Source organism: Epinephelus lanceolatus, chromosome 2 (genome assembly GCF_041903045.1).
Source record: "Epinephelus lanceolatus isolate andai-2023 chromosome 2, ASM4190304v1, whole genome shotgun sequence".
Lineage (NCBI taxonomy): Eukaryota > Metazoa > Chordata > Actinopteri > Perciformes > Serranidae > Epinephelus > Epinephelus lanceolatus.
Window position 1 is genome coordinate 35,641,068 of NC_135735.1, and position 24,873 is coordinate 35,665,940.

A 24,873-nucleotide genomic window follows, 5' to 3' on the forward strand; every position below is an offset into this window, starting at 1 on the left:
CCGGATTTGTCCTTAGCTGAAAGGAAGGGCTGCCAGGGACGCTCAAGTCTGGGCAAGAAAGTTCCCCTTTCCACGCACAGTCAAGCAGAGTAAAACTATTAAACCATGTGCATCCCTAAGGAGGAGTGCCTGATGTGTGTGGCGCATACACAGAAGGAGAAATCACATCTTTTATTAGAGTAGAAGGAATATGTGATACTGTTCTCTGTTCCCTGTTCTCGCTCTGTATCACATTTATGAAATTAGAATTACAGAAACGCAAAATTAAACCATCACTTTTATTTGAATTATGCCCCACAGATAAAATGGTCATCTTTTCAAACATAGGGTACATAGGGGATATGCAGAAATAGGGAAGTATGTAAAATGCAAATGGAGGTCTTCTCCTATCTATCCTGTGTGTGTGTGTGTGTGTGTGTGTGTGTGTGTGTGTGTGTGTGTCAATCTGGGTGGCGAGCTGCCACATACTTGGGGGTACATAAAGAGGTATTGAAATGAATAGAAAGCAATTGATATTCATCACTGCATCCTGCACCCTTAAGCACAAGAGCCATTAGTGGGACATTTATCCAAGATTACCCTGTGAGAACATGTTGTCTTGTCATTTTGTGTCTACAAATTTCTATCACAACCAAAAATAAATCTCCACTCTATGATGTGAGCAGAGGCAGGGGACTCGAGTCCCATGACTTGACTCAAGTCAGACTTAGTTGCAGATTTGAGGATTTGGGACTTGCTTAACTTAAAATGATAAAAGACTGTGTTTTTTTGTTTTGTTTTGTTTTTTCCTCTTCCTCTTTATATATATATCTATATATAGGACATTACTTAATGTTGCCTTTGTGTGGCATTTAGATTGCTGTCTTTATAATATGCACATTATCCGTCCTTAAAAACCCAATAAAGAGACTAAAAAAAAATAAAAGACTTGACTTGATTGGTATTCATGACTGGATGACTTGACTTAGACTTGATACAGATAACTCAAAAGGACTCGACTTTTTATTATGCACTTGCATTTGTCCAGATAATGAGAAGTTATGTTTTCTTTTTGAAACATGACTGGATAATTTCTAGTGCCATGCGTGCAAACCTGGCAACCTACTTGGACATGGTGGACCAGCAGAGGGCAACATATGAATTAGCTATCATGGAGAGGGCTAGTCCAAAAATAATACACTTTGGATTCAAAGATTATGTAGTCAGTGTAGGTGGTAAGAAGAGGACAGCAGTATGTAAATACTGCAGCTCAAAAATCAGTGACACAACCACAACTTCCAACTTAATCCATCACTACAAATCTCACAAAGAAAGATATGTGAATGTATATTTTAGCTAACCTATTAGCTTACTGGCTGGTCAGCTGTCATCTAGAAAGCTAACATTTGACCAGATAATCAGAATTTCATATGACTTGACTTGTGACATGCTTGACGTATGGCAGGGACTTGACTAGCTTGATTCTCACCACAGTAACTTGTAACTTGCTTTAAACTTGCACATGTGATTTACACCCACATTTGGATGCAGCAAGTATAGTTGGAGAAAATAATGTATTGAAATGTATTGATGAGTGAGATGTACACAAAAATGTATGGCACATGGCTGAATGTCGATTTTCATATCATATGTAATACATATATTGAGTCTTTTAATAATTCATCTTTAAACTCAGAAATACAGAATTCAAAATCTCTCTAAAACAAACAAGCAGAGGAAAAAAAGTCTGTAATACACTCAGCAAACAAGGCCCCCAAATCTGCAGCTTGATCTCTGGCACCGCTGTGGCATACAGAATGACTGTGGATAAGCAGAGCAGGACTGCATCTGAGTGGTAATCACAGCATCTCAGTCTTCCAAATCTCAAATAAGACCCATAATGAGCTGTTAATGTGCTTTGCCTCCATTTGTGTCTAGTTGAACTGTGGCTCTTAGAGGATACTGCCACTGTGGTCAGGGACGATGATGCTGGCCCATTTGTAAATAACCGGGATGAAGAGGAGAGCAGAGCCCAGGATGGACACCAGCAGGAAGGCCCAAAGAAACATTCGATCCAGGACCTGGGCTACAAATTTCCAGTCTTGAACCACCTGGAACGAAAAGGAAGCATGTCAGTCTCGCATATAGCTCAGTAGTGAAAGTGAATAGTCAAGTATGGGGCCAAAATGATAATTTTTATGACCTTTACCATTTTTATTGTTAATGATAGATATGCAAATAAACATAATCCAACATACTCACCTCTCTGACCTCATTTTCTTTAACCACATGCATGGTTATGTAGCGAATAGAATCCAAAGCTGCTTGTAGGTTGTGTCTGGTGTAGAGCAGAGGTGTCAGTTCAGGTTTCAGGTCCTTATTCATAAACTGTCCTCCTGCTCTTTTTACTCCGGCTGGGGCGTAACGGTCCGCATGGCTGCGCATGCACAGCAGCTTAGGCAGTCGATGCAGGAAGATCCTCCTCACCCAGGGTGCCATGCCATGATGTGTAGAAGAGGAGCGATGGTGGATGTTGATGGCAAAGACAGTGATGATGATGGAGAGCGTGACGAAGATCATGGTGAAGACCAGGTACTCCCCGATGAGCGGGATAGCCTTCGAAGAGGAAGGAATGATTTCCTCGATGACCAGGAGGAAAACCGTGAGTGACACCAGGACTGAGGTGCAGAGAGAGATCTTCTCGCCGCCGTTGGAGGGCAGATAGAAGACAAGGATGGTGAGGAAGGAAAGGCCAATGCAGGGGATGATGAGGAAGAGGGTGTAGAAAAGAGGCAACCTGCGAATGATGAAGAAGTAGGTGATGGTGGGATAGGAAGCGCTGCCGTCTGTCCTCACACCACGGCTGCCTGTGGCCTTCACTATCTCCCATTCACCGTTGTCAAAATAGTCCTTCTTGTCGACATGAAAGTCCTCCAGAATTATGTCCACCTGTCAAATACAGAGTGAAATCTCATGTCAACCTCTGGTCATGACTAACAATACTGTGCTGTGGAGCAGACACTCACCTGGGAGCCATCATATGTCCAGGAGCCAAACTTCATTGAACAGTTCTGAAGGTCAAAAGGGAAGAAGGTGACGTCAATGGTACAGGCTGACTTGTAATTGGCTGGTGGCGTCCATGATATGGTTCCATCATACTTAACGACAGCCTTGGTGACAGTACCCTCAAAACGCCCATCTGAACTGTTAAAAGAAATAATATTTATTCATTTAAAAGGTTAACTGATAGCTCGGTTCAAATGATTTCCTACATTTTTTAGTTTTAGACTTTTCTGTATAGGTCCTTTTAAATCCTTCAGAGACTGTTTATGATACAGTGCTGTGATCTGCATGCTTGTCAGTATGGTCATACATTTTGGAAAATATAAAATGTCTTCCCTGTCATTTACTTCCATATATATTGGCACATACTTATCATATAGGACAACATCAGGAAGCCAGATCCTGTCAGAAGGGACTCGGATAATTGTGATGCCCAGATAGTCATCAGGGTTCCACCTGAGTTTCCTGTCAGTCCACTCCTACATGAAGAGAACATGTTGTAATAACCTATCAAACAAATGTGCACATTTAAGGGGCTTTGTGTTGGAGATATCAGCCGTAGAGATGTCTGCCCTCTCTTGATGATAATGGAACTAGATGGCAATCGGCTTGTGGTATTCAAATCACCCAACAATTACATCTGAAAAACTCAACAGCAATGTCTCTTTCCATAAATCATGATGTGGCTACTCAAGATAATCCACGGACCTTGTTGTGAGCAGTTACATGTAGGAACTATTTTCTTTCTTCCGAACTACACCTGTCAACCATATCATGGCACAGATGGAAGCATGTGTCTACACTTGAACAAGAGGCTCGTGCTTGTGACATCACAAGATACAAACTTTAAAGGTGTCCTCCTCAGCTGAGCTGTAATGTGAGCTAGCTCAGCAGTGCTAGGTGAGCTAGCAGAAGATGCACATTTCTTTCTGCATGGTGATACAGCTGGCAAGTGTAGTGTTTATATAAAAAAAAAGTTCCTACGTGAAACTGCTCACAACAAAGTCTATGGACTATGTTCAGTAACTGGTTCACGATGTCTGCAAAGCAGCATTACTGTTGAGGTTTTTTTTTTGGTGCTTTAAACACCACAACCTGAGTGCCATCTGGTGCCTTGATATTCGAGAGAGAAGACAGACATCTCTACAGCTTCTATCTCCAACACTCGCCTACTCACACCAAATCAATCCAGAGTGATAAATAGTGCTAAAAGTAAGAGGAAAATATGCATTTTTGATCTGGGGTGAACTGTCTCTTTGAAGTAAAGGTCTGCCATTTTGGGAAATACACTTATTTGCTGTCTTGGCAACAGGCCCCCAGGAAGTGCGCCAGGCTTTGAAGCCAACTTTTGTGGTGGTCAAACAGTCTAATTACAGCTTCATGTAATGCCCTGTGGTCCAATGTCTGTAAATCAGTGCTTTTTTTTTTAGACTTGAATCTCTCAAGTGAAACAATGACTTGTTTCACTTAAGAGATTAGATCCATTTGGTCCAATAAATAAGTTAGCGGAGCGCTAAACCTAAATTAGCCTGTTCTGCCGAAGTCTGTAATACACCTGCTCTATGGACCACACAGTGCAGAAGCAGTGCCGATCACCCAGGTAATTTTATACGCGGTGGTCGAACCTTTTTGCAACTTTCATAAGAATGAACGGGGCCCCACCTCCAACACTGTAACCAGTTCTCTTTATATATCTATGCTTGCCAAGGGTGAGATGAGAATATTTACAACACTCATCTACCTGTATGCTAAGAAGCTACAGCCAGCAGCCGGCTAATTTAGCTCAGCACAAGGTCTGAAAATAGTGGAAAACAGCTAACCTGGCTCTTTGGTTACAAAATCTGCCCAACAGCACCTCTAAAGCTACCTAATCAACACAGATCTCATTTTTTAAATCCATACAAAAACCACAGTATAAAAATGACAAATTGCTGTTTTACAAGGGTTTATGTGCCAGTTTAATAAGCAAGATACAGTGTGTTTACTTGTGAGCTTTAGAGGTGCTGGTAGGTAGATTTCTGTTTGGTTTGGTTTGGACAGAGCCAGTCTAGCTGTTTCCTCCTGTTACCAGTCATTGTGCGAAACTGTGCTAAAAGGCTGTCGGCAGTAGCTTCATATTTACTGTACAGATGTGAGATTGTCCAGTAAGCATATACTTTGCCCAGCCCAGCCCACACAATAGTGTACATAAATAAACAAAAATAGCAAAATTCACTCATATAGGATTAAAAACTAGCAAATCTGTTTGATTTGAAATATAGATATGCCATACATGATAGGTACATTGCAACAGAATAATCTGCAGGTATTCATTTTCTAAATGGAAAAGGTGACCGCCAAATGAAGGAGATACAATTATTAAATCTGTCATACTTTGCAAATGACATGTATGATAGATAGGCAGCACCACTGGAGCCAGTGCCCTTCCATCACCCTTTTTGCATGATGTAATCCATCATTGTGAAAGGGAGCAACTGACCCGAATGGCAGAGCCTGGTCTGTGGGGATAACTCAAAAGATGCTTGACAGACAGGACACCCAAGACCATGAATAAGGCTGACAGGAGCGGGAGTGGGGAGAAGGCAGCTTGCAGAGGCAGGTGTGTGGGCACAGGGCCAAAAGGACTCATATAGATGAGTACTGTCAGTGAAATGCCAGCAGACCAGATTAAAAAGGGGTGACTGTTTGCCTCGAAATGCCATGCAATGCCAGAGGTTGTTTCAGGGTATTTCCTCAACCATAAAGTAAACACTAACGGCCGTACCTGAACAACTTCACCTGTGTGTTTAGCAATGATGGTGAAATGCGATGTTAAGGTAAGATGTGTAGCTCTGCTTACCTGTTTCATCCACACATTGGTTGTCATTCGCTGATTTTTCTCATCCTAAAATGGTGAGACAATTAGCGGTAAAGTATTAATTTAAAAAACAGCTGCAACATTTCTACACAGAAACAATTAGAATAGCATGCTTTCTTTTTAACCCTGCTACATTCATGTGTTGACTTAACACCTCAGTGACACAACCCATAAACAATACCGATAATCAGTGCTTTTCCATCCTCACCACATCAACTAGCTGGGAGATGGCCAGTCCAAACTTCACACGGATCGTCTGGTTTAGGTATTCCACTGGACGCACCCATTTCTGGTAGTTTCCAAAGAGGTATTTGAACAGTTTGTCCTCTGCTTTTGCAAAGGAGGAGAGTTTTGGAACCCCTAAACAGGTGAGAAAAAATAAGGTTAAACAGAAAAATTCTAAGTTTATACTCACTTGTACATAAATGTAGAAAGTAGCTTTGATTTATTCAGTAGTCCTGTGCTTGATAATGAATCCATTTCCAGCTCTGTTTTTATCATTGCTCTCAAACAGCACTGCACTCACCTCTCTGACCTTACTACAGTGTTTATGTCATCTAGAGTTTCTGGATATGACCTCCAGGTAAAGCTCTGGTTTCAAGACACAGAGAAAATAAAGCTTTGACCCAGACACACACTGACCATAAAATGGCGTTAAGAATCCTTATGACATATAATGTATGAAAACCTCAAAATCAATGCCAAAATAACTAGCTTTGACCCCTGTTTGTTATTCAACAGCAGCAGAGGATGCAGGTGTCCTTTACTCAGTTAAGTGTCTGTAATGGAGCCATTATGAAAAAGACGGATGATATTCAATGCCGCAGTCATGAGTGGAGCGTGTTCAGTGGTAGCCTGGTGTTTTTGCATCATTTGGCTGCTTGCCTGTCAACTGGAGCTGACACGTTTCAACAGAATTCTGTTTTCTCTCAGTGCTCAGTACTCCGTCCAGCTAATATGCAGCGTGACTCTCAAAGGATTCCCAGTCTTATGTTTATGTTCTGACTTGATATTATTCCAGAGTTTGGCTGCAAGCCGTTATTCCATAAAAAAAAGCATGTTGCAAACAATGAATTGCACACAGGCTTACTGAGGAATGTTATGTCAGCTAAACAGTTTTGAACAGAGATTTGGCCTGCTTCCTATTTATTGCATGCCTTTCACCAAAATAGGAAATTAATATGCCTATTTACCTGTTTTGTGCTGTGACTCATATGCGTCGGTGATTGTAAATAAGGCAAACACTCTCAATTCAAAGGGCATACTTAAAAAAAACCACCTCTTTCCAGCGAGTCTTGGGTGAGTAGATGTAAATGTACTGTAATAAAAGGTAAACAGCGGATACTGTAAATGGGACAGTGATGTGTGGTGATGTGTCAATATGATCAAGAGCTACAGGTCAAAACATGACTTGAACTTTGGACTTATGGTGGTGATAGAGGAATTGTTGTATATTGACCCCAGAATGTGAAAATAGTTTTTGGACTGACAAGAAACATGTTCAAAACCAGCCATTAGTCTTAACTGACTCAATCTGACTAACACTGCCAAGAAAAGACAGAAAGCCCACAAAAACTTTATGGTGTTATTTTTCTGATCCAGTTTAAGCTTGTCTAACCTATCCATGCATGCAAAAAAGTTAGGTGCAGTTACAAGATGAGTAACTGACCTGTTTTACATTGCAGTGACACTGTTTGGATCACAGTCAAACTGCCGCATTGTTTTGCTGAAGCAGAGCTCCTCTACGGTGTTGAAAATATCGATTGCATTTTGAATTACACGCCATTACTTTCATCCCACTCTTTAAATCTTTCGCCAGCGCAGTTATAAACTCGATTTATGGACGGAGAATGTGGCTAGAAATATACCACAAGACTGACCACAAATGTATGGAGTCCCCCCTCTCAGCGTGTGCGGATCAATAAAGACAAGGCTGCAACACCCTCAATCAATGACCTCGTAATAAGCAAATTCATCATCTCTTGAGCCGCTCCCCCACCATCACCAGCGTCCTGCTCGACTGGAAAGCAGCCGCACAGTCTGCTGGTTTCACCATTGCTCTGTTTTAGTGTGTGATGAATGGAATATATAGAGTCAGAAATATATAAAGGAAATGCTCATTTGCACTGCATGCTGGGTGAAAATAAATATTTGAGAGTCCTGGGTCAATGCTATCTGCTCTGTGCAGGCGGCGGCATCACAAAAAAGTCAAATCAAATCAATACAAATTAAACACAGAATATTTAATGTCTGTGTGCCATCATAGAGATTGTGAGGATTACAGCGAGGTCAAACTAATGCGTTAATACCAACCAAATATGCAAAACATCGATAGCGGAAAGAGGAAAGGAGAAAGCAATAAAATGTTTAGCAGAAGGCAAAGAAACCCATTAGGTTCATAAATGTACCAACATATGCATAAACATTCTGTATACATGAATACAAGGTCACTGTGCAGTTGATGCATACACGCACACAAATATTTACACGCTATATATACACGCTGTCATGGCAACAACAGTTCCTCTCCTCCCTCCTCTCCTGCTGCTACATATGATTAGCCTCTGTGTTGTGCATACTGTAATAACTTCTCCCATCATTCCTCACCTGCTGTTCCTCACTTACCCACAAGCTGTGTCTCCAGAGTTTAATGCCTGAGCTCATCACCTGACCCTATCATCTGCCCACCCAGCTACGTTTAATTCACCTCAGGATATACAGAGTAAAAGACAGCTTTCAATTTCCTCGTTACTTGAGCCGAACATTTTTTTCCCTGTTGTTTGTTCCTGTTATTGTCCCTGCTTTGATTCGCATTTGTCGGCCTTTTGATGACTGTGCGAGCCTCGTAGCATTGGACTGTATATACAAGACCTGGGAGTGCCTGAAAACCAAACAAACAAGAACTCCATGCGTCCATGGGTGTATTGTGAGACAATGGGCCCCCGTACAGACTTTTAAAAGGCCTCTCCTACAAAGGACTGGAAACAAACACACTGACTTTGTACTGATTTTCCTTTTTTGTGTTGTAGTCATCTTGTGTCATAGTTGGTCTGTCTCTCTTTTTGGTTGTTTTACCCCTTTTTGGAGTTATTTTGTGTCTGTTTCTAGTTGTTTTGTGTGTCTTTGGGGTAATTTTGTGTCTTTTTGTTGTCGTTTTGTGTGTCTTTGTAGTTCCTTTGCATCTCATTGTTGTCTTTTTGTGTCTTTTCCTGTTTGGAACATTTTAATTTGAGTGACATTTTGCAGGTGAAGGCCAGGGGAGGCAGGGGCTGACACTTTGCTCAGTAGGCCTGTTCAGTAAATGCTCATGTCAGCCAAAACGACTCATTTAATTAAGTCAAACCCACATTTAGTAGATATTGTGTTGTGTTGTTAGTGCACACTATCTGGTTTTTGGGTTTCGGTCTTTTAGTCATTAGAAATGTGCTGCTCGTTCAGTAGGTGGGTAGTTTGCTTTCGGCCTGAACAGTGAATTTGATATGAGAAGGTAAGTGGTCAAACTAACACCATTCCTTATTTTTTCAACTTGGCAAGCTCTCTTCACTCTTTACTGACCATCTGCCAATATCTACATCTATTTTCTCTGTTTCTACATAACCACTAGAGTCCAACTTATCTTCGACTGTGCCATCTGTCGTACTCGACTGTGACATTCCACCATGGTAATCTGATGAGGCATTCCCGGTCCTTGAGAAACTTACGCAGTGAGTGGCACAGGTGGCAGCAGCACAGCAACGGCAGCAGCAGCAGCAGCGCGAGAGAGGTGGCTGCTCCTCCGGCTCTCAGCATCATATCAGAGGTGGCACTGGATCCACACAGCTGGTTCCTTGGGCATCACAGAGCTGCAAAATAAAAATTAAAAACAGCTGTAATGACATACAGTAGGTTTTGTGTACAATGAGCCAACATCTGTGCTGTTAAGAGTATGGCTTTAATCATGCCTTGGGTTAAGGGTTCAAATCCCAAGGCAGCCACCCCTGCTCCCCTTTGGTGAAGCTCCATGCAAACACAGCTGCTCATTTCAGTGAATAGGCTGTGTAAAGCCTAAAATCCTGATGTCAAGCATTCTAAATAACAAACTGCATTCATCACACCTTTAATATTCAGCATCCTACACAAGCCAAGAACGCACTCTGCTCTCACCTTGCCAACCTGACCCTCTCCTGGGTAATTATTTCACCTCACACAGTAAGCGTACAAATGCTGCATACATACCTGCTCTGAGCATCTTCCATCAATACTGAATCCAGAGTGGCAGCAGTGGTGGAGGCGGTGGGAGTCTTGACGACAGCGACAGTGCTGCTTTAGCGCTCCTCCATTCCATGCAGGTTGTTTCTCTCGCCTCATACAGATGCTGCTTCACTCCCTGCTGCTTCCAATTGTGCACAGGAACGCATCCTCATCTCCTCCTCCTCCTCCTCCTCCTTCTCCTCATCCTACCAAGAGCCCGCCTCATAACCCTCCACCCCCACCCTTCCCCTCCTCCTAGGATTCTCGTGGTCACTAATCACAGACGGGGATAGTCGCCCCCTCCATGCAGCCACCTCACTGCCTCTTCACAGCAGCATCAGAGAATGGCAAGCACAGCTCTGCCACTGATTCTGTTTGTGATGTGATATTACATTTTGTACCTCTCTCGGCTCTTCTCGGTCTCTCTGTATGTGTGAATGTGTGTGCTTCCATGGTGACAGCATATTGTGGGACCCAGAGAGGCTGTATGACGTGGGGGGGTGGGGGGGTGGGGGGGACAATATCTAGCCTGTGTTAAAAAATTAATTAGCACCATCACCTCTGAATACTTAGTTTTGAGTCTGATCTCACTTTTCACTTTTTATTTGTTATTTGTAACAAAGGAAAATCTGATCTTCGCCTTTTTGTTCGAGTAATTTTTTAAAATTTTTTAATTTAGTTTCTTTTATCTTTCATGAGTCACACTGAGTCATGCTACACAATATGTTTTCAGCCCTGAGAAAAAGGGTAACTCCATCTCACCTTATGGTCATCTGTCTGGGAAACATTTCTTCTCATCTCAACACATTGTTCAATGACTTATGTGACACGCCGTGTTAAACTAATGACTAAGAATGGCCAGCAAGGCTACAACTGAATTTTTCATGCTGTATAATTAGTCTAAAAAGCCTTGAAGGATTCTTCAGATTGCCACTATTAAAAAATAATATATATATAATATGCATCAGTATGACAAGATCCCTTTTCAATATTGCATGCATGCGACCAAGTTCAATTTTACCTACTGTATGTTTTATAAAATGTGAAAATGGGATACACTGTGAAATCCAAGCCAAACTATACATGTCCTGTTACATACAAATACACTATACAAACCAATCAAACCTATTCAGACACATAGACATATTGAGAAAGTATACTGTGTCATTTTTGTGTCATCACTCAATGAAAGCTAAAAACAGCCTACAGTAGACCGAAGACAAGATTTAACATCCGGACACTAAGGCTGCCACCTCAGGGTGAACATTTAGGTTGTTCTCTGAGATCACAGAAGTCAGAATAAAGACTGGAACAAAGCCAGAGCAGGTTGATATTAGCACAATTTAAATGACATTAATGTGCAGCCTGTTGTGTAATCCTTTAATCACTGCCAAGAGACAAAGTGATAGTAAGATCGCCATCTTGTGTTGGGCTGGTCTAATGAGGTCAGGACTGGGATTAAATAAACAGACAGATCACCTTAATGATGATGAACGACTGTAGTCACAGAGTCACGAGCGCTTATTGAAGCACAGACTTTAAATTCAATAAACCGAAAATGATCCATGAATGATGAACCATGATCCTAGTTATTTTAACACATGCCAATAATTCTGGATGATATGACACTGATCCTGTCAATCATTAACTTCCTTATCACGGTAGTTGTACGCAACATTCCCTGCACAATCCGGAACTTCTCCTTTCCGGGTTGTTGAAGTCGTTAGATGTATTGGCACCGTGCAAAGCAGTTCCCCCACACCGTTACTTTATCTGTGCGGAGGAACAACACAGTCCACAGTGAGTACTAATGCATCGTGTTAACAATGTTTGAGAATAGAAATGAGAGTTTACTGCATGTTAACGGCATATAGGATGATATGTTGCTGCTCAGTCTGTGGAGAGGAGGAGGAGGGTGGTGGTGGGTCAGGGTGGTCAAAATCCCGCTGCAGTTTGGTATCTTGCTGTAGAAACTTGCAAAAAAGTAACGATCTTATACAAGTAAGCGTTGAATATGCCAGCTGCCGGTCATGACAGCAGACTATAAACCTTGAGCTGACTGGGAAATACAGTAAAAATGAGGTTGCAATGGAAAATGATGGAGGTGTACTGTAAAAACTAAATGACACAGTGAGACACAATAGGCTTCATGTCTTATAACAGACTCCTATGTTTCCTGCAGCATGAGCAGCATCACGAGTGTTAAAGGGGAACTCCACTCACTGTCAAAATTCATGTGTTATTACTATAGTCCAGGAGTTAGCAACCTTTACTTTCAAAAGAGCCATTTTTGACCAAAATGATTAGAAAAAAAATCTGTCTATAGCTGCAAAACATATTAGAGCTTTATATAAAGATAGCACAGCCAATTAAGCCTAAATAATAGGTCTAGATGTGCATTCATTAGTATGTTTTACCACAAGGTGGCGACTCTGCAGTAGGCTCTATGATCATTTGGTTTTTTTTTTTGCAGCGTTGGCGCTAAAAGCAAAAAACCTGTCCACACCCTAATAAATACTCTGTTTTCCTTCAAGACTTCCTGTTTTGGAATTGGAATCTGTGCGACGAGCTACTGCTATCGAGGTTTGGCAAAATTTAGAGGAAAAAGTACAAGGCCATAGATGTTCGACACACATTTTAGCGGATGAAATGTTTTAACATTTTTCTTATTTGGTGTATAGGCTGCGCATTTTTACAGTTGGAGAATGTAAGTACTTCTTAAGGTTTACAATGATGATAAATGAAAATTAAAATGGTAAAAAAATATCGTTATTTATTGACATATTTTTTTGTCAAAGCCACAGGGAGCCACTGGAGAGGGGTCGCAAATTGGCTACCCCTGCTATAGTATTAGACCAGGGGTAGGCAACCTGTGGCTCCGGAGCCACATGTGGCTCTTTAGCCCCTGTCCAGTGGCTCCTTGAGCCTTTGAGAAAAGAAGTCTATGGAAATTCATTCTATGAATCTAAATGTTGCTGAACCTCGATAGCAGTGGCTGGTTAGCTATGGATACCAAATCCAAAAAAGTAAATTGAATAAAATAGAGAATGTAGTAGTGCGTGGACAGATTTGTTTGCTCTCACTGCCAGCTCTGCAAAATTTAAGTACCAAATAATCATAAATAGTGCCCTGCACAGTGTCCACCTTGTGGTAAAACATCTTAACAAATGCTTATTTAGACCATAAGTATACGCTGATTTAGACTGAATAGGCTATTTACCTTGATTATAAGGCTCAAACATGTTTTGTGGCTCCACACAGATTTTTTCAAATTATTTTTGGTCAAAACTGGCTCTTTTAATGGCAAAGGTTGCAGACCCCTGTATTAGACAGTCCATAAACATAGTCAAAATGAACAACTCTCTCTTCAATTCAAAAGCTTGAGAGCTAAAACTATTTTTTTTATCATATAGGGTGTAAAGTCTGGAGCTGCTCCATTGCCAGTGATTTAGGAAACATGCTATACATGACACTGAGAGCATCCAGGGGAATGTTTAGAGTATATGGGTACATTTTCTGTTTCAGAACTGAGATCACTGCCACAGAATTAGGTCATCTGGGTATAAAAAAAACATACTATGGATCCATGAAATCAGGCTCCCATTCATTGTCTAAGGAGCAGCTACAGACTTGATACCCTATGACATCACAAGTTTAAAACTTACTTCTGTGGTTTCTGGCTTTCAAAGAGAGTAGCCCATGTTCACAAATATTGATCGAACTTTCCTGGGCCATGGAAATAACACATTGGAATTCTTAATTTAGGTGGTGTTCCCCTTTAAGAAAGTTTTTATTTTTAAAGTTATTTTGAAATGGACACAATATATTTCCACCATAGTCAATTGATTGTCCACTGTCTTTGTTTCAGATGAGACTGATCCATTGCTGCACTGCTTTGCTGCTGCTTGTCCTCATTCCCAGAGCCTGTCAAGGTGGCAACATCTTGGTCTTTCCCATTGAGGGCAGCCACTGGATAAACATGGATATCCTACTTCAAGCTTTGCACGCAAGAGGACACAATATAACTCTTCTGCGTTCCAGCAAAAGCTGGTACATCAAGGATAAAGCCTCTTTTTACAGTACTTATACAGTTCAGGTGGAGCGGAGCTTAGATCAGAAGTTCATTACAGAACTCGTATCCAAGGTCATTAAATTTGACAGGGGGGCTCTTCCCTTGATGAGTTTTCTCCACATTACTGTAGGAATGTTGGGCACGTTTGTTGAAGCTCACAGGGCCATAGCTGAATATGTATCAGCAATGCTAGATGACCAAGAGTTGATGAGCATCCTGAAAGACAGCAAGTTTGACCTGGTACTCACCGACCCCTGCTGGGGCGGTGGAGTCATTTTGGCCAAATATTTGAACCTTCCTTTGGTTTATAATGTGCGGTGGCTAATAGCTGGAGAGGGTCATTTTGCCATTGCTCCTTCACCTTTATCATACATTCCTATAACAGGAACTGGATTCACTGATAAGATGACCTTTTTTCAAAGGGTTAAAAATGTCATCTTGCATGTAATTACCCAAACACAAAGTCAAATGGTGATTAAGTTAGTATACCAGGAACTGTGTGACAAATATCTTGGGCCTGATAATGAATTTAATGAGTTAATGCTTGATGCAGACATTTGGCTGATGAGAGTGGACTTTGTGTTTGAGTTCCCTCGCCCCACCATGCCTAACGTTGTCTATATGGGGGGGTTCCAGTGTAAACCTGCAAAATCTCTCCCTGAACACCTGGAGGAGTTCATGCAGAGTTCTGGAGAGCATGGAGTTATCCTGATGTCTCTGGGGACATTTGTGAGTGACCTTCCTGCTGACCTAACAGACTACATCGCTGCAGCTTTTGCTAAATTACCACAGAAAGTCATCTGGAGACATAAAGGTGACAGACCAGCCAGTGTGGGCAACAACACTTTAATAGTAGACTGGATGCCACAGAATGACCTTTTAGGACATCCCAAGATGAAACTATTTGTGGCTCATGGAGGAACTAATGGAGTTCAAGAAGCTATTTATCACGGAGTCCCAGTTGTGGGTCTGCCCTTGTTTTTCGACCAATACGACAACCTGCTGCGTCTTCAAGAGAGAGGAGCCGCTAAGATTCTCTCCATCAAAACAGTGGACCAAGACGACAACTTCCTGAGGGTCATACAGGAAGTCCTGAATGAGCCCTCCTACACAGTGAACATGCAGAGACTCTCCAGGCTGCACAGAGATCAGCCAATAACACCACTGGAGAACGCCCTCTTCTGGATAGAGTTTGTCATCAGACACAAAGGAGCAGCTCACCTGAAAGCAGCGTCCTACAGAATGCCCTGGTACTCCTACCACTCTGTTGATGTGTTTTTGTTCCTGGCTGGAGCTGTGCTGCTTGTGCTTTTCACCACTGTCATTTTCATCAGGTGTTTATATACTACAATGTGTAAACGTAAAGTGAAACGTGACTAATCATTCAAGGGAAATACATTTTGTATTTTTTTCTAAAAGCATCAATATCCAAACTGATAGGGAGTGTAGTATAAGAGATCAATGTAAGGTTTGCCCATATGCAACATTTTGGCAGATGCGCAGCAGTGACATTGTATGCTATTTTAATTTGTTTTATCGTAAGTATTTGCATGTACTGAACTGATGTTAAGACCTTTTTTTAACCAAGACTACAAGTACTAGAAATGAATGTAAATATGAATGTAAATTGAGTTATATTTGTCTCAGTGGGAATATTTGTGACCTGTATTTGACTTTTGTTCAGGGGCAATGGCAGGACTGTCCCTAATACCTAATGTCTTTAGGTATTATGAGATAGCAGGGGCTCACAGTCATAAAAAAGAGCCCACGTTTGAGGTTAAAACCTGCCTTTTATCTAAGTTGTCATTTCATGTAGCTAAATGTAACTCTGTGTAAAACCAATCACTGAAAGAGATTTAACAGACGTTGATTGTTTAGGTCTGATTTATCCTGGAGAAGATAAAAAATGTTTTCTGACACATTTCTGCCTGTTGTGAGTCATTTTCAGTTTTACACCTCCAGCCACTAGGTGGTGCATCTTTCCCTTGACATAACTGGTGTAGATGTCCTTAAGAAGGTCATTGCAATCAGCCTCAGGTGTTGCTGCTTTGTGTGGAGTGAGAAAGCTACAGTTTTTGAATGTGCTCCTGCCACACTTAGTCACAGCTTTTTTTTTAAATCCCAAGTTTGTGGTTTGTACATTTGAGAAGAAAATATTTGAAACTACTGGACCTGCAAATGGTAAACTGTGAGGAAATACACAAAAGATCTGTTTGTTTATCTTCAGATTGGGTATTTACTGTAGGCACATGTCACTACCAAGTCTCACAGTAGCGTAGATAACAACTACTGCACTCTATTATACCTGTTGTAAAAGCATGTTTTACTTTGTCCAATAAACATGTTTGCGAAGAGGTGGAGTTCACCTTAAGGGTGTGCACAGGACTGTGTGGGAACTATGATTATATAGGCGTGATCACTGCCTGCCTTTTATTACAAATCCAAAGCTCATTTTAGAGTAATCTTAAGTCAAAGTGTTGTTTCAGATTTCTTCAGTTCTAATATAATATCTTATGTCAGTGTGACTGTGGTAAAGAAAACACTTTCCTGTAGATTGCTGTGAAGCTTTGCCTCACTGCACTACAATGAGTTCCTTAAAGAGTTAATACTTAAGTGTAGTTAAGCTCAGCAGGACTGCTGTGAGGCAAAGGCCAGGTAGATATGTTACATTAGGGGGGGAAAAAAAGGAAGTGGTTTTATCAGCCTCACTTGTTTGTCGACACTCAACACAACATGAAGTAAGAGTCAAGTGAGGTTGAAAGGGATTTAATGTAAATTTGCTATTAATAGACTTGTTTCTCTCATGTTAGTGACGTGTTAGTCACGTTTCACATCAATAAAGTTCAGAATCTTTCTAAATCAGGTCCATACTTTTGAGCATTATGTGCACAAGAAGACATATATAAGAAATTTAATGTTAGATTTTTCTGTATTACTGCTGTTTGATATATAACATGCAGTATATTTATGTGAGTTGTTATTTTACATTGAACTACTGGCATTCACTGCTTGTGAGGTGTTTGTATAAATGTTTCTGCACGAATGTCACACTTAATGTGTCATAGCAAATGTGGTTAAGGTGTTAAACCAGTGTTCTTTTTTGGACTGCTCAATCAGGTGGTATTATGTACCATCCAAATGACACTATACTATATGTGGTGCAGATACTGTTTAAAATCCATTGACATAAATAAAAAGAAAGTTTTCCACTATTTGTTGTCTTTGTATTTTAAGACATCAGTTCTAATATATAAAGTCCCCCTGCATTTGACTTTGGTGCACCAATTGTGTGAAAGACGTATGTATATCCATTATAGTAATGCTTTCCTGTTCATAACCCTGCAGCTAGAAGCTGCCCTAGCGAGAGACAACAATCTTTTCCAACTGACTCTGAGGGTGTGACAAAAACCAGGAAGTGTCTCTTTGCCACACTGGTTTGACATAAAGCTCTTCAGTGGTCTGTTTAGTTTTGTTTGGGTTCAGCTGTCTGGCGAGAGAGATTGTTACATGAGTGCCGGAGGAGTTTTCACTGTAAGCTTGACATTTAAATATTTATTTTTTAAGAGAAGACAGAGATCCATGTGAAGAGGATTGTAAGCGGTGTTCAGCACAGTAAGGGATACATCTGTTTCTAGTTTTAACCAGCTGATGTTATTGAACCATGTCCATTGTTAAAAGATTAGAAATAGGTGCATAGGATTTAATGCATGCGGGATTATGTGTTTTCTTAGATGGAAGCTCTTGAATACTTCTTTCAACCTGAACACGTTTCCAGTTGTAAAAACACTGCTGCTAAGAGAGATTGGGGTTAAAAAAAACATGCATGCGGAGCTGTTGGCACCAAACAGCACTCTAATTTCCTCAGAGAGGCCCCATGTGCCACATCCACGTGACAGCTGTCAGAATGCATTTTTCCACTCAAATAGAAAGACAATTGAAAGGAGCCTCATTGTAGCTCCCTTTTGTGGGCAGCCTGGTATATCAGTTGTCTTTGTGCACACATTTCCTGGATTGCGTAAGTAACAGCTTCTTCCCCCCCCTGTTGTACTTGTATTTCAGACTGCACCATTTGAGAGGAATTAAAGATGTTTTTGTCGTTGGCTTCCATCATCTCTCTTTTGGCTGTCATTATTCCAGCAACCCACTGTGGGAAAGTTTTGGTATTTCCACATGACGGAAGCCACTGGGTGAACATGAGAGTACTTGTTGAGGAGCTGCATTCAAGGGGACACACTGTGACTGTCATTCGGGCTGCAGATAGCTGGTACATCAGTGAAACGTCTCCACATTACAATACTCTCACAGTGGACATTGCCGGTGGTGGAGATGAGGATTTTTTTCGTCTCTTTGTCTCTGAAGTTATTAAAATCAAACAAAGCAAGGGGTCTGTGTGGGCCCGTTTTGCCTTAGACATGGAGCTAAAAGACAAGTTCTTTGAATTGCACAAGAAAATCTGTGAAGTGGTTGTGCACATATTTGAAAACACAGCGCTGATGAAATCCTTGCAAGATGCGAAGTATGATGTGGTTTTGACTGACCCTGCTAACGGAGGAGGAGTAATGCTGGCTCACTATCTGGGATTGCCATTAGTGTTTAACGCAAGATGGACTGTTCATGGTGAAGCCCATTTTGCTATTGCACCCTCTCCGCTTTCCTATGTCCCGCTTCCTCCTTCAGAGTTAACAGATCAGATGACTTTCTATGAGAGAATCAAAAATGTAGTTTTCTATACCATGAGGATGCATCTGTACAAGCAGGTAGTTGGGCCACATTATTCTGCACTGTCCAGGCGCTACTTTGGCCCAGATGTAGATTACTTCTCCCTGTTTCAGGCTGCAGACATTTGGCTGATGAGAGTGGACTTTGTGTTTGAGTTCCCTCGTCCCATCATGCCGAATATCATCCATATGGGAGGGTTTCAGTGTAAACCTGCAAAACCTCTCCCTGAACACCTTGAGGAGTTTGTGCAGAGTTCTGGAGAGCATGGAGTCATCATCATGTCTCTGGGGACACTAATTGGAGAGCTTCCCCGTAACCTAGCTGATGAGATCGCTGCAGCTTTTGCTGAATTACCTCAGAAAGTCATCTGGAGATATAAAGGAGACAAACCAGCCACTCTGGGCAACAACACTTTACTAGTCGACTGGATGCCACAGAATGACCTCCTAGGACATCCAAATGTAAAACTTTTTGTAAGTCATGGAGGAACTAACGGAATATATGAGGCTATATATCACGGAGTTCCAATCGTAGGCATTCCCATTGTCTTCGATCAAGCCGACAACCTCTCCAGACTGAGAGCAAAGGGTGTTGCAGAAGTCATGGATATTTCTGAATTGGATCGGAAAACATTTCAGACTGTCATACAGGAAGTCCTGAATGAGCCCTCCTATACAGTGAACATGCAGAGACTCTCCAGGCTGCACAGAGATCAACCAGTGAAGCCACTGGACCGCGCCATTTTCTGGATAGAGTTTGTCATGAGACACAAAGGTGCAGCTCACCTAAGAACTGAGTCCTACAGACTGCCCTGGTACTCCTACCACTCTGTTGATGTGATGCTATTTTTAATAACAGTTGTGCTACTGATTTTGTTATTATTTGCTGGGTTAGTACGGTCATGCTGTAGATTGTGTTCCAAAAGAAAAGTGAAATCTGACTAACCAGTAATCCGGCTGTGATCAGTTGAAAGGAGTACATGTTTTACCTTTGAAATGTGTCTGCAAGGTGCCTAAAGTTTTCTAGAAAAATGTGTACTGTAAAAAATGAAATGTAACTCCCACCTTTGACCACCAGTGTGCAAAAGCACAATCATTACTTTGTTGAAAGCAGGGTCATTTTAAATGATCTGTCTGTATGCATCAGTGTAACAATGTACCTTTTGTTTCTAACTGAATCAAAGTCTGAGAACTCACTGTGAATGGAAACTACCATACTAGCAGATAAATATGATGACAAGATACAAGTTTCAACTCTCTATACTCTGTATGGTTTTTGCTGTATACTACATTATGCTAAAATCACACTGTTGAAGGGAGGATTCTAAAATAATAAAAAGGCTTATATTGGCAATAAAAATAAACAATGTGAACCATAAGAGTGAAGAAAAATAATACACTTTTATTTCTTTTTTTCCCAACCAGCATGGATTTGCCCTGCTGACAGGTTTGTTGAAATAGATGAATTAAAAACAACCTGATCTACATGAGGATTTGTTGGTACCATTACCAGCCAGCATGTGATGTTGTTGAGCCATTTACAGTATTTCCCTTGACTGTTAAACACCAGCTATTTTATAATTTGACATTTTTCAGATGACAATGGGAGCATTGTGAGCCACATAACAAAGCTATCATAAAGGCATGTTGCTGTAGCATTTTTAAAGGGAATTATGTAATTGCAATAAAATGACCTGAATTATTATCACAATCTTAATCTTTTTTTTAAGATATTGAGTTTTATTACGGCTATATGTAAGAGTCACACAATGACTTTTACTCCCCTTTCCTTATCACCTGGGCATTTAAGCAACTGCTACTGCGGTACCAAAGTCATGCTAAGATTAGAACCTTGAAGGACTACGACGTGTTTTACCCTCTGGCAAAGGAGAATATTGAAAAACACACTGTGTGCCAAAAAGGTAATACTGGAATTTCTTTCATCTTTTGCCAGTAGAAAAGACTGATAGCTGTCAATTTGAGCTACTGGGTTTAACCAAAAGTTCATTTTTAACATTTAATTTTTTATTTTTCATTTTATTTTTAGCATTCAATATATTTCTCCAGTGCTTTAGATTCTCTCAGCTGTACAGGTTACTCACTTGTTAGTCCTTACTGCAAGTAAAAGTGTTTAAAAAGGCTTGCATATGAACAAAAATTGAGTTACTGTACGCTATATAGCATCATACATCAATAATTAGGTTAAATCAGCAGGCTTTACATACTACAGCAAAACTATTAAAAGCAAAACAATGTGAGAAGGAATCTTCACCCACAAAATGACAATTTGGCAATGTATTACTCACCACACGTTACCTTGAATTCATAAAAAAAAAAAAAGTTTTTTCTCTCTTGTAACACCAAAGTCCTCGTTCATATAACTACAGGTTAATCAATAATGAAGCCAATAGTCAGTGCAGGTCAAAATGCCCTAACAAGCATTTATTATAAAAGCAATTAAAAGTTAGTGTTGCTGCAGGGGGGTGAGGTGCGCCAGTCTATAGGCCGGTGCACTTGAAGTATACTGTATGTAGATAACCAAAAATACACACAAAATAAACCCATTTTCCAACAGAAAAACACCCAAACTACTACCAGTGACACAGTAAACCTTAATTATATCACCTCAACTCAACTGGTGAACTCCTACTGCACCAGCCACCCCCTATGACTTTAGTTCATCAAGGATTTTCTTTGTTTTTGGATTCTTCGTTCACTGTGGAGGCACGAGAGAAAAACAGTATTTTCTTTACAAATTCAATGCAAAATGCAGTGAGTGATGTACAAATGGCACTTTTGTGGTTGAGGTATTGTAAAGGATTATAAAACTGAAAAGACTGAGGGTAAACAGCAGAATTTTCATTGACAAATCAGTGATAGAAACCTCATTCTGTATATTTAAGAAAATGTAGTGTTTTGCTAAAAAAGTATGCATTTGCTAAGATAAAATATGCTTCCTTTCCAACTTTAGAATAAAAATGCATTCCACCTGGATTGGGATCACTCTCTTCTTGCTCTGTCCAACTGTGATTTATGGTGGGAAGGTTCTCGTTTTTCCAGTGGATGGGAGCCACTGGGTGAACATGAAAATCATTATTGAGGAACTACACTCAAGGGGCCACCACGTTTCTGTTGTGCGATCATCAGACAGCTGGTACATCAAGGAAACCTCCCCATCCTATACTTCAATTACACTCGATACAGAATCTGGATTTGATGAAGAATTTTTAACTGCATTTGTGACCCAGTTGCTGGAAATCCAGAGGGGAGGGAAGTCTGCCTGGACACGTTTCAAACTGGAGATGGAAATGGCACAAAAGTCTTCTGAGATGCATGTGAAAACAAGCAAAATGCTTGAGCTGCTTTTTGAGAACAAAGATCTGATGCAGTCTCTACGGGATGCCAAATATGATCTTGTCCTTACAGACCCTGTTACACCAATAGGTGTTGTATTTGCCCGCTACCTAAGATTGCCTCTTGTTTACAATGTGAGATGGACCAGTCAAGGTGAAGGTCATTTTTCAATCGCACCTTCTCCTCTGTCTTACATCCCTATTGTAGGGACTGAGCTCCCAGATAAAATGAGCTTTCTTCAGAGAGTTCTCAACGTAATTGCTTTTGGCTTTGGAGAGTATCAGATAGCACAGTATGTTTTACCATATTATGCTGGCATAATTGATAAATATTTAGGTCCAGACACAGACTTTTTAACCCTCTTTGCAGCAGCAGACATTTGGCTGATGAGAGTGGACTTTGTGTTTGAGTTCCCTCGTCCCACCATGCCTAATGTCGTCTATATGGGAGGGTTTCAGTGTAAACCTGCAAAACCTCTCCCTGAACACTTCGAGGAGTTTGTGCAGAGTTCTGGAGAGCATGGAGTCATCATCATGTCTCTGGGGACACTAATTGGAGAGCTTCCCCGTGACCTAGCTGATGAGATCGCTGCAGCTTTTGCTAAATTACCACAGAAAGTCATCTGGAGACATAAAGGTGACAGGCCGGCCACTCTGGGCAACAACACTTTACTAGTCGACTGGATGCCACAGAACGATCTCCTAGGACATGCCAAGACAAAACTATTCGTGGCTCATGGAGGAACAAACGGTGTTCAAGAAGCAATCTACCACGGAGTTCCTATCTTGGGACTTCCTTTGATTTTTGATCAGCGTGATAATCTATTAAGAATTGAAGTGAGAGGAGCAGGGAAGATAATTGATATTTTTAGTATGAATGAAGACATATTCTTTCAGGGTGTTCAGGAAGTCCTGAATGAGCCCTCCCACAGGATGAACATGGAGAGACTCTCCAGGCTGCACAGAGATCTGCCAATGAAGCCGCTAGATACCGCCATCTTCTGGATAGAGTTTGTCATGAGACACAAAGGTGCAGCTCACCTGAGAACTGAGTCCTACAGACTGCCCCGGTACTCCTACCACTCTGTTGATGTGATGCTGTTCTTAGCTGGAGTTGTACTGATTATTCTGGGCACCTTTGCTGCCTTAATAAGGTGTTTATGCTCCCTGTGTCTGAGAAGAAAAGGTAAACGTGACTAAAAAAAAAAAAAAAAAATCAAAGTAGCAATTGCAATTAAATCTAAACCATAAATGGTGTTGCTATTTCACCAACCTGGTAATCTGGATAAACAAACATGTTTCATCTTCGGCATGCAGTTTTTCTTGGCAGGTTGGCAAGTACATTATTTTGAAAAAATAACCAATGTACAGTGACTTGGCCACTTCAGGGGGAACATAATAAAAGCATTTACAAAGATATGTGTGAACCGGTCATGAGTTTGTCCTCTTTAATTAGCACACAATGGAAATAGCCTTTGCATATGTTTGTAGCTTTTTTCTCTCTTAGCTCCACTGATATTCAAGACTTTTCAGCTTTAGTCTCACACTGTAGCACAGCATACTTAGATTTCCCATTTTAAAATGACTACATTTTTTCCTTGATGTTGCACAGTATTGGGGATTCATGTTCTGAGCTACAAGTGTAGGCTTGTATGGATTTAAACATATCCTATTTCACACACAAAGATTAGAGTGACACACCGGGGCTATTCTGGACCCTTAAATGCTTAAATCCTTTCTTTAAATAAATCTTGAGGTGTGTTATTTACCTGAACAATTTTGTAATATGGACTATTTTTGATACCTCGATCTTAGTTATTTATACAACATATAAGATTACATTAATTCCAGTGCTGATGAGGAACATTTCTCACTTTAGTCTGATCGTCTGGTTTTGAGATTTCATTCAAGTAAATGTGTTGAAATAATGGATGCTGAAATTCTAGGAATTATTATTTACACATGGAGCTGCACATTTTAGAAATAACGATGTTCAAGTGATTTTGAATTCTAATCACTGATACAGGATTTTTTTTCTCATGGCTCTTTGACTGATCCCTCATGAGGGAAAGGTGAGCATGTATGTCATCGTCAGAAACAAATTAGGGTCATTAATAGTGTAAGGTACTGTTAGCTCGCTTCTCTTTACCAAACCAGTATGGGGTGTAGGTGTAATATTAGCTCATAATAATATGGTGCAGCCATCTCCACCTTAACATAACAAAAGAACAACTGGCCCACGACTGGTATTATAAATAATATTGTATGTAAAAGCTGAGAGTGAGTTCTTTGCCAAATAACAGTTGCATGTTATTTATGACTTTGGACCTGGAACCTTGTAATATAATATCTGTAGCTTAGGATGAGTTGCTATTTTGTTCAAGTCTCCCATTGCCCCTAAAGCTGTCCCGTAACATTTGGACTGGGGTATGTCTCTGGAGACTTTTGTAGGTGAAATCCCTGTAACAAAAAGTCAGTAAGCTGCAGCATTTGCCAAATTACCTCTGAAAGCCTTAAGAGTTATAGGCTGGCTCCTCGGGGCAAGAATAGTTTACCGTCAAGGTCATGCAAACAGTTCATTATTCATAGAAGAAAGGAAAG

The 24,873-nt window shown here is 40.7% G+C and overlaps 2 protein-coding genes and 2 pseudogenes across 8 annotated transcripts; 3 read left to right on the forward strand and 1 right to left on the reverse strand.

The window, feature by feature from the left end:
- Window positions 1-264: 264 nt before the first annotated feature.
- chrna5 (cholinergic receptor, nicotinic, alpha 5) lies at window positions 265-10,346 on the reverse strand. Its single transcript, XM_033621473.2, has 8 exons — window positions 10,115-10,346; window positions 9,601-9,741; window positions 6,108-6,259; window positions 5,882-5,926; window positions 3,412-3,521; window positions 3,006-3,183; window positions 2,242-2,928; window positions 265-2,090 (listed from the first exon to the last, which is right to left on the reverse strand). The coding sequence occupies exons 2-8, from the start codon at window positions 9,689-9,691 to the stop codon at window positions 1,932-1,934; spliced, it is 1,422 nt and encodes a 473-aa protein (XP_033477364.1). The 5' UTR covers window positions 9,692-9,741; window positions 10,115-10,346; the 3' UTR covers window positions 265-1,931.
- A 1,456-nt stretch (window positions 10,347-11,802) lies between these two features.
- Window positions 11,803-16,122, forward strand: LOC117253768 (UDP-glucuronosyltransferase 2C1-like). 2 transcript variants are annotated; one of them, XM_033621452.2, is made up of 2 exons: window positions 11,803-11,929; window positions 13,998-16,122. In XM_033621452.2, the coding sequence occupies exon 2, from the start codon at window positions 13,998-14,000 to the stop codon at window positions 15,579-15,581; it is 1,584 nt and encodes a 527-aa protein (XP_033477343.2). In that variant the 5' UTR covers window positions 11,803-11,929; the 3' UTR covers window positions 15,582-16,122. The 2 variants fall into 2 exon arrangements, with proteins under 2 accessions (XP_033477343.2, XP_078017325.1); XM_078161199.1 differs by lacking the exon at window positions 11,803-11,929 and adding an exon at window positions 12,738-12,836.
- A 106-nt stretch (window positions 16,123-16,228) lies between these two features.
- Window positions 16,229-20,314, forward strand: LOC117267118 (UDP-glucuronosyltransferase 2A2 pseudogene; annotated as a pseudogene). Of its 4 annotated transcripts, none has more exons than XR_013487978.1 (2): window positions 16,229-16,382; window positions 18,261-20,314. The product of XR_013487978.1 is annotated as a UDP-glucuronosyltransferase 2A2 pseudogene, transcript variant X3 (transcript). The 4 variants fall into 4 exon arrangements; XR_013487977.1 differs by lacking the exon at window positions 16,229-16,382 and adding an exon at window positions 17,604-17,732; XR_013487979.1 differs by lacking the exon at window positions 16,229-16,382 and adding an exon at window positions 17,618-17,794.
- Window positions 20,315-20,697: 383 nt separating this feature from the next.
- Window positions 20,698-23,691, forward strand: LOC117269988 (UDP-glucuronosyltransferase 2A1 pseudogene; annotated as a pseudogene). The gene is made up of 2 exons (XR_013487980.1): window positions 20,698-20,841; window positions 21,891-23,691. The product of XR_013487980.1 is annotated as a UDP-glucuronosyltransferase 2A1 pseudogene (transcript).
- The last annotated feature ends 1,182 nt before the right edge of the window (window positions 23,692-24,873 follow it).

Excerpts from the sequence above, each read along its gene's own strand:
- chrna5 (XM_033621473.2), bottom strand. The coding sequence starts at position 9,691 with ATGATGCTGAGAGCCGGAGGAGCAGCCACCTCTCTCGCGCTGCTGCTG. Across the intron at positions 2,929-3,005 it reads GGACATATGATGGCTCCCAG|GTGGACATAATTCTGGAGGA; the intron begins GTGAGTGTCTGC and ends TGTATTTGACAG. Across the intron at positions 2,091-2,241 it reads AAGAAAATGAGGTCAGAGAG|GTGGTTCAAGACTGGAAATT; the intron begins GTGAGTATGTTG and ends TTTTCGTTCCAG.
- LOC117253768 (XM_078161199.1), top strand. The coding sequence starts at position 12,774 with ATGAAATGTTTTAACATTTTTCTTATTTGGTGTATAGGCTGCGCATTT. Across the intron at positions 12,837-13,997 it reads CATTTTTACAGTTGGAGAAT|ATGAGACTGATCCATTGCTG; the intron begins GTAAGTACTTCT and ends TCTTTGTTTCAG.